The sequence below is a fragment of the Terrapene carolina genome, unplaced genomic scaffold, assembly GCF_002925995.2.
Source record: "Terrapene carolina triunguis isolate 2854851 unplaced genomic scaffold, T_m_triunguis-2.0 Scaffold53, whole genome shotgun sequence".
In the NCBI taxonomy this organism is placed as follows: Eukaryota; Metazoa; Chordata; order Testudines; family Emydidae; genus Terrapene; species Terrapene triunguis.
This window is the reverse complement of record NW_020664404.1, coordinates 9072370-9088379: the sequence shown is the minus strand read 5'-3', so window position 1 is coordinate 9088379 and position 16010 is coordinate 9072370. Positions and strand designations below refer to the sequence as shown.

General features: G+C 54.6%; 1 protein-coding gene across 2 annotated transcripts; it reads right to left on the bottom strand.

Moving 5' to 3' along the window:
- Positions 1-242: 242 nt before the first annotated feature.
- Positions 243-14620, bottom strand: REEP4 (receptor accessory protein 4). Of its 2 annotated transcripts, XM_024217685.3 has the most exons (8): positions 14177-14620; positions 7629-7701; positions 6863-6939; positions 6035-6155; positions 4840-4953; positions 3694-3826; positions 2087-2271; positions 243-1763 (listed from the first exon to the last, which is right to left on the bottom strand). In XM_024217685.3, exons 1-8 carry the CDS (start codon positions 14206-14208, stop codon positions 1698-1700), a joined length of 801 nt encoding a protein of 266 aa, XP_024073453.1. In that variant the 5' UTR covers positions 14209-14620; the 3' UTR covers positions 243-1697. The 2 variants fall into 2 exon arrangements, with proteins under 2 accessions (XP_024073453.1, XP_024073452.1); XM_024217684.2 differs by lacking the exon at positions 14177-14620 and having other exon boundaries at positions 7629-10775.
- Between the last annotated feature and the right edge of the window lie 1390 nt (positions 14621-16010).

Sequence of the window (16010 nt, the reverse complement as noted above, 5' to 3'; positions counted from 1 at the left end):
GTGGGGAGAAAGCAGGTGTCTTTAAAGCATTTCAGACCCTCTACTAGAAGGCATGTGGGAAGAGTACAGCTGCATTAACAATATTTCACTCTGGAGTCCCCATGTGCTGGGTGCTGTACAGACACGGCGGGTGGGGTTGCTAACGGACCCCAACTGCAGGACCCTAAGCCTGCAGGCCACACTTCCGTGCTTTGTTCTTGAGAGGGGACAATTTTCTACTCAAAAGAAACTCCCAGACCAGCTCATTTCACAAGTTCATGTATTTAAATATACAAAAGGTCTATACATGAGGGTCTCACATAAAAAACAGCTGAGAGTGAAGGACACAGAAGTGGGGCTAGAGAGCAATCAGTTAGTCTGTTTTCAAGTAACAAGGATTTGAGGCAAGACTGTGGAGGGTCTGATCCTTGAGGTGCTGTCAGGGGAGATGGGATGGTACAGAAATCCACATGGGGCAGAGAGGTGACCAGCTCCCAGCGCTGTGTTCTGGGTCTAAAGGCAAAGGAGCACATGGATTTTTGGCATTTGATGTCTTTGGTTTCGTGTAACTTAGATGGCAGGGGAAGTTCTCACCGCATCGCACCTCTGCCTTTCGATAAGGCTGGGATGTTTAGAAGAAGTCACCAAGACAGTAACTAAGGGAGCCTCTGGGCTGATATGTACGTTCCATTCAGAGGTGGATCATTTGATCCAAGACAGATCTCTGGAGAGTTGACCGCTCACAGAAGTGCTCTGCTTGGCTTAAAGCGTCAGTCATTTCAGCCACAAACGTGCTGTGGTGAACCCCCAGGAAGAGAGGGACCGGAGAGGGTCTCTCAGATTCCATAAGGCAACTGCTAGTTACGCTAAAATAAATATCCCCCCAAACCTGTGCATTAGAGACTGAAGAGCAGGAGGATGTAACGCCCGGGACACAGCGTGCCTGTGACCCTCCTGGGCCTGGTCCAGGCTGCTACTCCCCACAGCTCCTGGCCCACAAGCAGGAGAGAAAGCAGTTCATGGCACCCGCCCAGGGCATTCAGGCACACCCGGCGGGGCAGAGCACTCCCAAGCTGGGCAGTGGCAGACAGCAGAGAAACCTGAGTGAAACAAGAGCCGTCGCCCTACGAGACTAGTAGCAGGGATGTAAGAGACGGCCCTGGGCGGGCAGAACTACGTGGGTCAGAGGGAGGATGGGAGCAGGACGGGTCAGAGTCACTGGAGCTGACCTGCAGCAGATCGATGGAAGCACAGGGGGGCCATTCCCTTGGGACAGTGACAGGGCACGTGAAGTAGCTCAGGAGAATAGCTCCATGGTCTAAAGTGCCGCTAACCCAGCTATGGAGGAGTCATGCTAGGGCCCAGCAGAACAGCAGGGGGGTCGAGAGTGAAGCCCACACGCAGAGTGCAACAGGCCTGGTGCTGGGCTATTTACACCGAGGGGGATGGGGACCATTGTGCGTAGAGGCAGCTCCTGGGGCAGAGAGAGCAGCAGGATGTTGACAGGAAGGTACAGGGACCTATCAGGACAGGGGAGGGACAAGATATTTACAGTGGAGTGTATGGGGACCTCCTGCCCCATTAGAAACAGCAATCTCCTCTGCCAGGCATGTAGCAGGAAGTGGCACATGGCCCCAGGGAGACACATGCCGCCCTGGTGTGGCAGCCAAATCATGTCAGGTTAAGATTCCTGGTGAAGCCCAGCTCTTGCGGGCTGACTAACTGTCCTGATCCGGCTGCACCGTCTTCTTCCTCGCCCGGCCCCGCACCAGCCTGGAAGAGCCCTGCAAGGGAGGAGAAGCGAGTCAGGCCTCCTTCGAAGCACTCGCCCCACCAACGTCGCTCCGTTAACGCCCCACCAACGTCGCTCCGTTAACTCCCCTCTCCCAAGGCGGCTCCATGTGCTGAGCTGCCCCCCAAGCAGTCAGGGTGCCCTTTAGAAACCATGATGGTGGAAACAGGCTCCCACCTTCCCCCCCACCCGAGGGCACAGCCCTCCCCAGCACCGAAGCCCGGGGCAGACACTGGCACAGCTCCCGGCCCATGGGTCTCCCAGGACAGCAGGGCTGGTGCAGCAAGGCAGGACACAGTCTGCTTGAATCTTCACCTCTTTGACTTGGGGTCTCTTCTTCACGACGCGCAGGCTCTGGCTCCTGGAGATTGTTTTGGATAGCGCGAAGTCCCGGCTGCGGGGCAGAGTCTTGGGAGAGATCTGGGAGTCCGACCAGCACTCCTCTTCCTCCGTGTCACTCTCGTGCCCAGGCTGCCGGCCGGCCGAGGCAGTTCTGTAACCTTTTGGGTGGCGGGGGGGAGAAAGCCCAGTGCTGGATCAGTGGATGGCACAGGGGTGGGAGTGGATTCCTGCTGCAGCCCTTGGCACATGCTCATCTCTTTAGAAGCCAAGTGCCACGCTGGCAAGAGGGCAGGCTTTGAACCCTCCACTGCCTTTCGCAATGTTCTCTAGCCACAGCTGCTAATTATCAGAGGCTGCTTCTGAACCAGGCTCGCTCCAAATCCCTCTGCCTGCCATGAGCACAGATGTGTAATTGGGGCTTTGGAAAGCCAAAGTCAGGGAGACAGGCAGAGAGCTCTGGTTGCTACGCTGAGGACTGGGCAGGAGGAGCCTTTCAGAGAGATTCCCCCTTTCCTCCCTCAACACCTTCAGTTTGTGCCAATGTGATGTTGTTAACTCTCAGCTCTTATCTAGCACTTCTCATCCCTAGATCTCAAAGCACTTTACAAGAGGAGGACATTACCATTATCCCCATTTTACAGATGGGAAACTGAGGCACAGAGGTGCAGTGAATTGCCCCAGGTCACACAGCAGGCCAGCAGAACCCAGGTCTCCACAGTCCCAGTGCGGTGCTTTATCCACTAAGCCACACTGCCTTCCAGCAATGAGGCAAAGCCATTGCAATCAGGACAATGCTGTCTCCCTTATGGGCTTCAGTTTTTGCTCTTCTCTAGCACCTTCTGTCAGAGCACCATAGAGTGCTTTACCGACACCAATTAACCTGGCGAGCCATCCTCCAGGTGGGGAAACTGAGGCTGGCAGACATCAGGAGCAACTCACCCAGCACCACAATGCCAGGAATAAAACCTAGTTTTCCCAACTCAGTCCCAGGCCTCGCCCTGAGCCATCTGCCCTTCCTCTACCCACTGGCCCTGCAGAGCTGCTCCCACACCCTATACGTGCAGCAAGCACGTTCTATGCAGGAGCTGGTATGCCCCCTTCCAGCCAGCCGCACCATTCTGACCAGCTCTGGAATCCCGCTCACCCCAAATCCTGTACACAGGGTCCATCTCCCACAAGGCTTTCTAAGTCACACCTTCCCTCTCTCCAGTTTAGGAGATGCTGGAGGCCAGCCTGACCCGACATTAGCAGCGTTGCTGCAGGAGGGGAGTTTGGCCACAAACCCACCCTGCCTCCTCCTCCAAGTGTGGAGCAGCTCCCCTCCTGCCCAGCCCTCTGCCCCTTTGGAGGTGAAGCCTTGGACAGGGCTTGGGCCCAGTTCCTCAGGAGAGTCCTGGCCCCAGCCCCATCTCTCGGTGGCCAGGGAAGTCTCCCCAGCCCAGCCCCGGATCCGAAGGAGCTAGCCAGCACCCAGTGGGTTACGGGTTCCAGAGAGAACTAAGCTGCACTTCCGTTAGAGCTTTTACAAACCCTAGATCCCCAGGACTTAGTCCCCTCCCCTCCATGCTCTTGCCTCTCACCTATCGGCCGCCTCCTCATCTCCTGCTCCTCCAGGTACAAGGGGTCTTCGTAGTGCACGGGGGCATCGTCAGGGATGGCACGCAGGTCCTGCATGCTGAAGCTGCGCAGACGCCCGGCCAGGGCTCCCTGGCTCTGCCAGGCAAACGGGATGGGGGAGATGGTGAGAGACCAGGTCAGGGACACCCTGCGTTGAAGTCACACACCAGGCTGCAGTGGCAGCTCGGAGCACCTAGATCTGCTGCCGCAACTCAACACCCAGGCAAGGAGGGGCAAGGGGCTAGTTGCACCATGGCCAAGTGACTCCTGCAGAGAATGGAGCCTCGGGGGAAGCTTCATGCAAAGTACTGCCCCGTGGGGGCTAACACAGCTGGGACAGTCCATAACCCCAGTGGGTTGTTGGGTGGGGGTGGTTCACCCCGCTGAATAGAGGTCAGGTAGGCATTTACCAAGTAAACACAGGCACTTAAGTGACACGTCTCACCTAGAGATCTCAAAACGCTTTACCAGGCGGGTGCCCACTGGCTAGACAGGGACCCAGGTACAGAAGAGAGGGAACTTGCAGCAAGTCAGGAACAGAACCCAGTCCTGAGTGCTAGCCCCTTGGCAGCACGGCTTGCTTTGAAACACCCAGCTCCTGGGCAGCCAAGCCTGATTATTTCCTCTGATTTTTCCACTTGGTAGGAGGCCTCTAAGCAGGATGTTATGTGCCTCAGACACTGGGGGTGGGGAAGGTTACGGGAGAGCTCAGTGGAATCCAGCTTAATAAGCACCTGGTAAACAGGAAAAACGGGCAAAGCTGCATCTGTGTGCGAGGTGCAGAGACGGGGCGGCACGCTGGTCCAAGGAGAGCAGCAGCAGCAGCAGCAGCAGCATTACCTCTGGAGGGGCAGGAGCAGCGAGTTTCTGGCTAGACTGTGGGGTTAAACCTAACCTCAAAGCCACGGTAAACTAACAGTAACCTGGGCATGCATCTGGAACGCTAGGGCTGCGAGCTGCCAGGAGGTGTGGGTACCACACAGCAGCCCCAAGCACGCGGTCCACGCCATGGCACAGTCTGTCACTGGCATCTGCCAGCTCTGCTGGTTTTTTACTGGGATGTTCCAAGGCCACAACAGCCTCCCAAATCACCCAGGGAGATCAGGTACCTTAGCTGCAGCTTGGACGGCAGCTGTGGCTGCGATGTTGAGGCTCTTCTTGCCGAAGTTCACCATGGTCTCGTAGCCGCGCTCCTTGGCCTGGGTGATGTACAGGTCGATTTCCTGCAGAGACACAGCACAGTGAGCATTCCCCGGGGCCAGGCCCAGATCCCACCTTGGGAAGGAAGAAGAGGAATCCACCTGCTCCAAGACACAAGGGCACCAGGAACCCCACACAGCTGTGCCAGCGGAGAGGCCTGAGCCAATGTCCGCCTGGCCTTGGGAGCTCTGTACCCCTTAAACTCAACTGCAGCGCTAGCTTGTTCCAGTCGGGGTCTCGCCTTGCCATCCTACCCCGCACATTGCTTTGTTTGGGAGGAGTTACTGAGCTATGAGCCCCACGGGGCCACGTCTTCCACTCATGCAGCACTGGCTCCTTCCGATGCGGGCGACAGAGATACAGAGTCCATGCAACTATACCCCTACACCGAGAACCATGCAGGAATCCTGCACACAGCCCTGTTACTGCCCCCCCCACACACACCCGCCCCCCCCTCTCCCCCCCCGCTAGGGCTGGGGAGTTCAGGGTTAACGCAATGGCTTTAAAGCCTCCTAGGAAGTTGAATAAAAGCCCCCCCACCAAGGAACTGTCCTTTAAATGGATTTAAAGGGAGTTCAGCAGGTCAGGCAGAGGAGCATTGGCAGAGCTGTGCGGGGAAGCTCAGGACTGGAACAACAGGCAGTGCTACAGGGCAGGACTGAGGGACAACAGCAGAGATTTTAAGATCAAGACCAGATGACTTTTTTTTTTTTGTTTTTTTTATAAATAAAGAAAAAGTTCTAGCTCAACCACAAGGTATGTGCTAGATGCAGGAAGTCCTGTGGGAGGTTCACTGGCCTGTACTATGCAGGAAATCAGAGTAGATGGTCAGAATGACCTCTGCTGGCTTTTAAAAAAAACAAAACAAAACTATGACTTGGCTGGGGCTCTGAATTGTAACAGTGAGGGGGATGCGGGTCAGGATTGAGGGGTGTTGGGAGAACAGGGTGCAGAAAGGCTGCACAGTGCCTGCTTCCATTCTGATCAGCACGGCCAGCCAGCCCCTCACTTTAAGTGCTAACAATGCAGCTACCCGAGGGAGGGATGGCGGCTTTGCTGAACCTCAGAAGCACAGCGAGAGCGTGGGGACAAGTGACCCGTTACCTTCTCTCTGCGGGACAGCGTGGGGTGCACGAATTTCCGGTAGAGCAGGCTGGCTCCCTTGGTGTAGGGGGAAAGCAGCCACACGACAAATGCCATCTTGATCTCATAGTAGAAGGGAAACCTGCCAGATTGAGAATGCAGCAGTGAGGGGGTACCCGTGGCCCCCAGACCCCAACACCTCATGCCTCTGCCCTTCACCCTCATGGCGAGATGGCTCAATGCAGAGCAACTCAGCGGCTGCAACCCCCATTGCTCTGTCCACCAAGAGGGGGAGTGGGGAATTTCAGGGAGCTTTCTGCTTCTGGACTGAAAGGATTGCAGGCTGGGGCTGGGGAGCAGCTATCAGGTCCAGCGAGTCCCCCAGCTCATCCCCAGTGGGCATGAAGGGAGAGGGTCAATCAATTCCACCCTTGCTAAAGCAGGACAGAGAGGGGCTTGGCAGCCCACAGGGTGGTGGCAAACACGCAGGAGACCCAGATGGACGGATGAACAACTGGGATGGCACGGAGGGGGTTGTTCCTTCCCTTCCCCTTGGCATGCGGCAGTGGATCAGAGGGCACTTGCAGACCCTTTGAGGCCACGTCCTGGGACAGAAACTAGGATATGGGTGGGCAGACAAGCAGCTGTGGGAAGGGACAAGCCATAAACCCAGCCCACCTCCCTACAGCGGATGGCTAGGCTCAGGCATGCTCCAAGTGACATCACTCTGAAGCATCAGTTCCTTGTACAGGATACGGCCCTGCAGTGGGCTCTGTACGGTCCAGAGGGCCTCCTGCAGGGAAGCCACCCGTGCCCACCAGGAGGAGGCCCTCAAGGCTGGTGCCTTACCAGGAAACGAACGTATCCGTGAGGGTCTCCGTAGCCATGAAAAGCGCAAACACAATCCAGTACATCATCCAGCGGACCTGCAGGGACGGGGGAGCAGGTTAGCCAGCACGGACCGTGACAGCCTTCCCCTTGCACATACCCATGCCAGCCTGCAGGGCTCAGAGCCAGCCGAGGAGGGGAGGGGCAGGCTGCCACGCAAGCCCTGGGGTAGCCCTATCTGCCTTTCACAAAGGGGGTAGGGCCCTTCGCCTGCTATTAGCCCTCGGGTCCAAGCCCCCAGACACATTTCCCCACCCCTGCAGTGGTCAGAATGCCACTCTGCTGCTGGAGGGGGCACGGCTTTTACAGCAGAATCGCATACCAGCCCTTGAGTTTAGGACCATGGGAATTTAATCCCTTTGGAAAAAACATGCCTGGTGCTTCACACACACGAGTTCATCCTCGCTGCCCCACAGGGTCAGCCCGGGTCACCGTCCCCACAGCAGAGGTGGGAGACAGGTGCATAACGTGGGGATCAGAGCCCAGGCACTCAGCCTCTCCACACTCATCCCTGCTCCCAGCAAACCGATCGTGCACCCCCACCCCACTGCCCTCTTGTTGCCAGCCTCAGGGGGGCAGGGAAATCAGCCCTGCTGCTTTCACGTCTGGCGCAACGCCCCCCAGGTAATCTGCCTCCCTGGTCTCTTCCCTAGGGTCCCCCTCCCCACCAGGTCCTCTGTGCCTGGACACAATAACTCACAGAGCCCTCCCCGCTCCTCATACTCACGTATTCCCGGATGTTCTTGGTTTTCACTGCCTTGTAGGAGGCATAGGCCGGATAGAGCATCCCGAACACCAGCCTGTAACAGAGAGAGGGGGTGAGAAAGGCCGGCCACCACACGTAGAGCAGGGCCAGCAGAGAGAAGCAGCATTGCCTGGCTCTGCTCCGCAGCTTTGCCTTCACAGCCTCCAGCACCATGCTGCCCCGGTGCCTCTGCCCAGGGAACGCTGCTCCTCTCCCTCTGGAGCTCCAGTGAAAGGAGACAGGGCGGCAGCTGACTGGCAGCAAGAAAGATGCAGCGGGAAGGACTCGGTGGTGGTACCGGGAGGGAAAGTAGAGCCTGTATCCAGGCCAGCTCCCTGTGACACAGGGCCACCCTCCCAAGCATCCCAGGCAGGCAGAGCGCCTGAACCCCATGACAGATACCAGCCAAACCAGTAATTAGCCAGAGCAGCACAACTTCTGCAGAGCCTGCAGGCGATCCTGACGGCTACACCCACTTCCCAACGGGGAACAGCTATTAGCACTGACAGGTCAGGATACGCCACATCCTGCCCACGCTCACCTGGCCCACGTGCACCAGCCCTCCCCAGGTCACCCCATTTCACAGACACATCACGGCAGTGGAGCCAAAGCAACAAGCGGAAGGAAAGCTCAGGTAAATCCAGCGTGTCAGGCAACTGCCCCGACCGGGGCTGCAGTGTGTTCAGGATTTAAGCCCTTTTCTGAGCTAGTGGCAGGTTGTTCTGTAGCATGGTGCTACCTCTGCCACCCTTCAACCTGGGTCATGTCCTGCCCCCCTCCAAGCACCCTTTAATGGGGAGTCTGATTTCAGGTCCTATTTCCCTGACACACTTCCTGCTCCAGCCTTCAAACTCTAGGGCGTATCAGTCTCATCCATAGCATCATCCCTCTGGACTGCATTCCCCTCCCTGCTACCAGTCTGACGGCACCTGTGAGCACACACCTGGAGCATGGCTAGTTAACGTGCCTGGGCTGCCACACCGGCTCCTGGTTACACAAGCCAAGCCAGTCCAACGGGCTGCTGCTAAATCACAGGATGACATCAGGCTGCACTTCCTCGCCGGAACTGGTTACCAACAGGTTCCAACACACTGGGGGGAGGGGAGGGACACTGCTAGAGCCGGCCCATGGGGCAGGGCATGGCCCTCGGGAACCTGGCCCTGCTGCCAGAAGTGCTGAAGTGGAGAGGGACACGGGGGAGCAGGGCACTGGGAGAGATGGGGAGCAAGGAGATGGAAGGCTTCTGTAATGCAGCAGCAGCGAGCAATGGTAGAGTCTGAGCGAGGCTGCAGAGCCGTGTGGGCAGCATGAATCACCCTGAGAGAACAGCACCAGCCAGCCCCCGGCCCCAGCAGTAGCTGCACTTCTCCCAGTTACTCCCATGTGTCTCGTTCAGATGAAATTTATTTTAAAAAACACATAGATGACATCATCCCGAACCCAGCCCCCGCTGCATCGCATTCCTGCCGCCACCAACCGAATCCCCTGCACCCTCTTCCGAGCCAACACGAAGGCAGGAGATTACAATCAGCAGGTACCTCTGCGAGTCCAGGCACATGCAGTCCCCCTGGTCAGCCTGACAGCTGAGAGGCAGCTGCATGGACACCCCATCCCGCCTGTGCGGCCCACCACAGCTCCTCTTGGGGAATTCCTCAGGCACATCTGGCCTCTGCTGCTTCACCCAGATGGCACCGGAGCTGCAGGGTGGGGTGGCTGAACTTAGCCTCACTCTTCTATCAGGAGAGCCAGAGATAGCAACTGAAGAGCTGGAAGCGTGCTGGGTTACCATGGGACTCCGAAGATGTAAAGTGCCATAAACGCGGATTGTTAGGATGCATCAGGACGACCAGGATTCCAGGTGTAACGGGCAATGGGGAGTCTGGTCTGCAGTACACTGCCAATGCTGCCTTATTGGGCAGGTACCAGCCATTCATCTGTAGATCTCCCAGTACTTTAACAAACCAGGTCGGTAACATTGACCCCGCCCCCCAATTTTATAGATGGGGAAACTGAGGCACAGGTAGCTGAAGCGATTTGCCCAAGGTCATCCAGCAGGCCAGTGGCAGAGCTGAGAACAGAGCCCAAGTCTCCCGAGTCATAGTCCAGAGCTCTGTCCGCTAGCATAAGGGCGTATGAGCCCCAGCCCAAACCGCTTTGCTAGACTCAGCCCATTGCACGCACCCCATTTTGCTAGCCCAGCCAGAATGCACTGGCTTCTCCATGCCAGCCCACCAGGGCAGATATGCTTAGCTCTGAAAACTCGGCTACCAGTGTCTTCTAGCTCCCAGCCAGAGAGGGCCCCTTGCCTACACCCAGGTAACCAAATATAAATCCAGGCTGTACCCCAGCTTTGCTCTCCTACGCTGGCCCCACACAACCACGTTTGAGAACCTGGCTTTAGCCCTGGTAGAAGTGGAGGCCAGGAGGTGGCCCACACTGGCAAGAAAAAACACATTATTACACAGGTTAGCCACAGCCCTATTTAAACATGTTTACTCCTGCAGCCTATCTAGAGCTGCAGACCAGCCAGTCCATGCATGCCTGTGCTCTGGATCTGACTGCCACCACATCACCTATGGCAGAGAGATGGGGAGGCCACAGTAAAACCGTCCCCCAGCCCCACTTTAGGAAGTCACTGCACAGGCTACCTCCCACTGGGGGCAAGCGATACCCTATACAGCCGGGCCCAGCACTCCCCACTCAGAGTCAACCCCAGCTGTGATGCACGAGGCAGGTCATTAACAGAGAAGGCCCAAATCCACCAGCAACGGCTCTTCAGGGAGGTGACTCTCTCCTCTATCCCCACCGTCCCTGAACATAGTATTCTGCAAACACTACAGCCTCCCTCACCTTAAAGGCAAACTCAGAGCTACCAGCCCTCTGCTGTCTGTCCTTGCAGGGTCCCCAGCCCACAGTGTCCGGGTTACACATTAACACGCAACCGTCACAAGGCTGGGAGCAGGAGAGCAAAACCAGGCCAAGTGGCAGTAGTCAAGAAGCTTCCCCCCACCACTCAGGAAACTGCAGCTCCATGCCCCGCGTCTTGGGTGGAGGGGTGCACAAGTTCTTCCCAGGGTCACCATTACTGTCTCCCAGTGTGGATAAAAATCAATGATTTTAAAAAAATAATAATTAAAAAAAAAATCCGATTTTTTTGATAAAATGCTTTTTGAGAAAAAAAACTATCTAAAAATAGTGTTCATTAAGATACATTATAGCTCAAAGATATGGCATCATGGAACAGGGATTATAAACTCTAATTCGATAGTATGAGACAATATATTCATCTAATATTTACGAAACTTTTCTTAAACAAGTTCCAATAGCTCATGCATTAGGGACCCAATCTTTTGAGGTTCCAGGGGCTTCTGTATAGATTATTTAGGTTAATCTTTCTATCTACCCAACGGGACTCTGTGCTCAGTCTACAAGATACCATCAGAGATGCTTAGTTTTGAAGTTCTCAAACTGTGGATTTGTGTCTCCAAAGATAAAATGCTTGTTTACAGCAAAAGTATTTTTAAATAAATATATAGAGGTGAGAAATAACAGACCTCAACCCTATTGTCCCTCTGCAAATTTGTGTACACAGAGTCAATCCCTTACCTCTCTCTAAAAGTGCAAAGTTTCAAAAAGTTCAATGAATAGAAGATTGTTGGAGGCGGAATAGATCTGGACAAGGAGAAGAAGTCTGGAGAAAAACACGGGAAGGGAGGGACAGGCAGTAGAAACAAAAGTGAAACTGTTTGAACAGCATATTCCAGAAGTCTTGAGGTCTTTCTGAGTGTACCCTTCATTGATTTGAGATCTACCATACCATTATAGGGAAAACCTATAATGGCAGCAGGCCGTAAAAGAGACCCAGTTTGAAAATATTTTAATGAAGTTCCTCTACCTGTGGGTAAGACAGGCATGCGTACAAAATGCAAACAGTGCAACAAAGTAATGCAAGGCCTGGTTGCCTGAATGAAACAGCATCATGAGAAGTGTTCCTTCTCAGGAGGAAGCTGCGTTGAAGATGATGAAAGGAACATGTCTGAACATGCAGGATCTTCAGGTTGGTAACAACCAACAAGAATGCACTCTTATGTAGAAATCCATGATTAAATCGAGTCTTCCTGACCAGTGATTTAAATCATGATTTAAATCATATCCACCCTGCTGTCTCCTACACGGGGTTCACAGCCACGGATGTAGCTGCACCAGCACCCCCCCACCCCCAGCACAGCGTGTCTCCACTGGGAGTTTGCCCTGGCGGAGCTACACTGGTGGTTAAAATCCCCAGTACAGACAAGGCCCCAGCTGCACTTTCCAACTCCTACCATAGTGAGTAGCCCAACAGTTTGTGTTTTAGCAGCTCCCCAAGCTCCCCCCGCTCCACCTCCGGCATGTGGGTGCATCCCTAGCACACCAAAGCCCTAACCTGTGGCCTTTGGAGCCCTGACAGGAAGCTGGCACGTGACCCAGCTTGTGCAGTCTGTGACACGAGATCACTTACCAGATGGGAAATTAACTGACTTGTCTGGGACATCCTGTCACACACAGACACAAGCATGTAGGGCTTTCGCTAGCCAGGAAGATTATGGGGTAATGCTACATAATGAGTGGCTGCTAAAGAACACTCCTTTACTAAGGAGATTCCTACCAGATTAGCTGGCAAATCTGCCCAAATGCCAGGAGCCCCTGATGGGCACTATGTGGAATGCCACAGCAAGGAAGGATACTTGCCCTTATTTTAGAAAGCAAGGCCAGTCAGAAATAGCCATTACTTTTGGGTGGCTGCTGTCTGACTGGTGTAGGGGAGGGAGACCACACATTCCAGGGGCTGGGTAGAGGTGAAAGGTGCCAAGTTGAAGGCAGACTCCACCAACTGGCTGTAACTCCAGGAGCTAAATATTTAGTAAGTCAGAACAGACACCACACAAAAAAAGGTCAGTTTTTGGAAATACTTTGTCCCTGTTTCACCATCTGACCCCTTCCTTGGGGTGCTACCTATTAAGTGGCAATTAAAGAATTGGATTTGCTATTAGAATTTGAGACTAGTTAGGTTCCGCCCCCGCCACCCAAACAGACATGGTGTTGAACAAGTGTTTTGACTGTTACACCAGCTGTTAAACAAGCGTTCTTTTCAACAAACAATTCTAGAACGCCCTTTGCACCAGCCTTGAAATGGATTTCGAACAGCAGAGTCTGTGCTTCCAGGTCCCACTTTGCAGCAGTTATTTGTATGCCCATAACCTGCAGAGGCCCCAGCAGAGACTGGAACCCCATTGGGCAAGGGGGTGCACACACATACAGTGAACCATCTACATAGACAGGACACAGGGTGGGAGGGGAAACTGAGGCACGGATAAGCAAAGTGACTTGCCCAATGTCACCCAGCAGCTCAATAGCAGAGGCACGAATAGACTCCAGGTCTGAGTCCCAAGAACTGACAATTCAGAAGCCATTTCAAAGGGAGTCTCGGGAACCCAATGGGCACAGATGTCCACCAGCAGAGTGACGGAGAGAGATTGAGGCTATTGGGAATGCAGGAAAGCCGATGTCTGGCTTTCCCACATGCTGGCTAAAGCGCACAGGATACTCTGTGGGTAGCCCTCAAACCAAAATGCTTTCTTTGTAATATAGTTTATTTCAAGCCAACCCTAGAGGTAGAGGAAATGTAAGTGAGGCATCTCAAACTGGGTCAGACAAAAGTCAAAGGTGACAAGCAGGACAGGATCACACCTGTCAGGGACTGTCTACATTTTCTTGGTCCAGCCTCAGCACAGGGGGCTGGACTAGAGTAGATGACCTCTGGAGATGCCTTCCAGTGCTACATTTCTAGGATTCTCTCATGCTGGTCTGACCCTCAGGTCTGAAACACTCAGTCAGCCTGAGGTCACAGATTTAAGTCCCAGCAGTTTCAACTCAACCCATATTCCTTCCAAGGCATCTGTACATACCATCTACTCCAGGTGGGTCTCCTAGAGCAGTGTTTTTCAATGACCGGTCCCTGAGATCTCCCTGACACAGTTTAGGAAGGCAGCACGCTAGTCCCAGGTATCAAAACAGTCGAGGAATGCTGTTCTAGAGGAAAACAACGAGGAGTCCGGTGGCACTTTAAAGACTTTAAGGTGCCACCAGACTCCACGTTGTTTTTGTGGATACAGACTAACACGGCTACCCCCTGTTACTTGTTCTAGAGGAGACACTGAATGACATGAGCCCCGCCCGGGGAAGTTAAGAAACCCCCCCACTTCTGTGACTAATAAATTGGGGGTTTGCTCCCGTATCTGCTAGAATTCCACCTCCACCCCAGGCAGCACCCCCTTCCCACGGTACCCCCTTCCCACCGCAGAGGTGGCAGCAGTCCAGCAGCGCTGGCGGGGTATGGCTTTGTCAAGGCCACCGAAACATGGTGTGACTTTACGTGTCCCCGACAGCGATCCCCAAAACGCAGCCAGGTGGCACGAGAGATGCCAGGTTTGGTCAAAGGGCGATTCTACCTTTCCCTCCCCACAAGCCAACCAGCTCTGCACCATACTCACACTACCACGCGGCAGATTATCCAGGAGACCATGGCGCATCAGCAAGGGGGCCCCGGGCTTGCGGGCGGAGAGCAGCGGGCTCCTGCGGGGAGCAGCAGGCTGGGTGGCCACGGAGCGCTGGAGAGGGGCGGCGGAGCCTGGCAGATGCTGCTCGGCTGGGCTCCGGATTAGCTAATGCCGCAGGAATGCCTTGCGCTGGGTGTCTCTCGGGCAGAGCGGGGCCCTGCTCGGCTGGTTCCTCGCGGCTGCTGCCAGTTTCCCCCCGGGGGGTGCAAGGCAGGGCCTGCCGCTGACTTGTTCCCACTGGCCCCTGTGGCCCTGGCTAGCTCTGAACTGGCCCTGGCATCCCCTGACTGGCGGCCCCTTGCCCCGGGCTCTGCCTGCTGCTCCCTGGGCTGGGAAGAAGATGCTCTGCCTGCCCCTGGCTGCGGCTACCAAGCCCTGGGGGGGGGGGGAGCTTCTGCGAGCCCCGGCTGCTGCTCCCTGCGCTGGCCCAAGCTAGGGGGCTGCAGGCTCTTTCCTGGTGCGCCGGGGCGGAGTTTGCAGCCAGTTGAATGTCGCAGGGTGCAGCCGGCCGGCCGGCCGGCCAACCCCGGGCTGTGCACGCGCCGTGACGGAGCAGGAAGCGCTCCTTAAAGGGGCCTTGCTCTTAAAAGGGCCAGGGACGGCTCCCTCCGCCTGCAGGGTCCCTTTGCTTTCCGCAGCTGCTGCTCCGCCTTCTAATCAAAGTCAGCCACAGACAGAGAACTCGGGGCACCTCCCGCTGAATTAATTGTTCATGTGGCGGCGAGCGGGGTCCAATGCTTTTTAAATAAATAAATAAATAAATAGATTAAAATATAGGAACACAAAACATATAAACCACCACCACCCCAGCTGTCCCTGCAGTCCCTGGGAGCTGCGGGTGCTCGGTGGCTCTGCATTTCAGACTCAAAAACTGATGTGCCTCCAAACAGGTGGCTTTTGAAAACTTTGGCCTTTTTGCAAATCCAATCTCATGGGGTGAAAGGAACCAGCACTAGGACCCTTTGCGACCTAGCAGCGCTAACACTGAGCCTTCAAAAACCCAGGGTCAGCCTCCACCCCGCAAATCATGAGATTTTAAAACAAGAATACATTGGGGGTTCTCTTTTGTTACCTTCTGGCTTTTGAGCATTAAGGGTGCACTTGGGATACATTTGCAAGTGTTTCTCAGAAACCATAAGGGCTAAAAACTTACCTTTAAAAAAACAAAGCGAAAATTTTCAGGTAACCACATGAATCCTGGAGCTGAGGCTTTAAGAAAACAGCAAATATCACAAGACTAGAATTAAAATCACCTCCCAGTGACAGAGAATTCACCCCAGATAACAACAGATGTCACCAGGACCCCAACTCTCTGAGGCCCTGATTCAGCAAAGCACTTAAGTAAATGCTTAACAACTGTAACCACATGCTTAAGTCCCAGTGAGGTCAACTAGCTTAGGTGGACTTCATTGGGACTTAAGCGTGTGCTTAAAGCTAAGCATTGGCTTAAAGGTTTTGCTGAGATTTCAATGCCTTGTGGCTTTAAGAATGGTGTGGGTTGTTGCTAGGCAACAACTGCCAAGTTTTAAAAAGAGCCAGATGAGTACCCAGAAGTCACCTCCTACAAGACAGGTCCAACAAAGAAAATAACAGAACACCACTAGCTGTCACCTTCAGCCCCCAACTAAAACCTCTCCAGCGCATCATCAAAGATCTACAACCTATCCTGAAAGATGATCCCTCACTCTCACAGATCTTGGGAGACAGACCTGTCCTCACTTACAGACAGCCCCCCAACCTGAAGCAAACACTCACCAGCAACCACACA

Excerpts from the sequence above, each read along its gene's own strand:
- REEP4 (XM_024217684.2), bottom strand. The coding sequence starts at position 8,039 with ATGGGGTTCAGGCGCTCTGCCTGCCTGGGATGCTTGGGAGGGTGGCCC. Across the intron at positions 6,156-6,862 it reads ACGGATACGTTCGTTTCCTG|GTTTCCCTTCTACTATGAGA; the intron begins GTAAGGCACCAG and ends TCAATCTGGCAG. Across the intron at positions 1,764-2,086 it reads AGAGACCCCAAGTCAAAGAG|GGCTCTTCCAGGCTGGTGCG; the intron begins GTGAAGATTCAA and ends CCTCCCTTGCAG.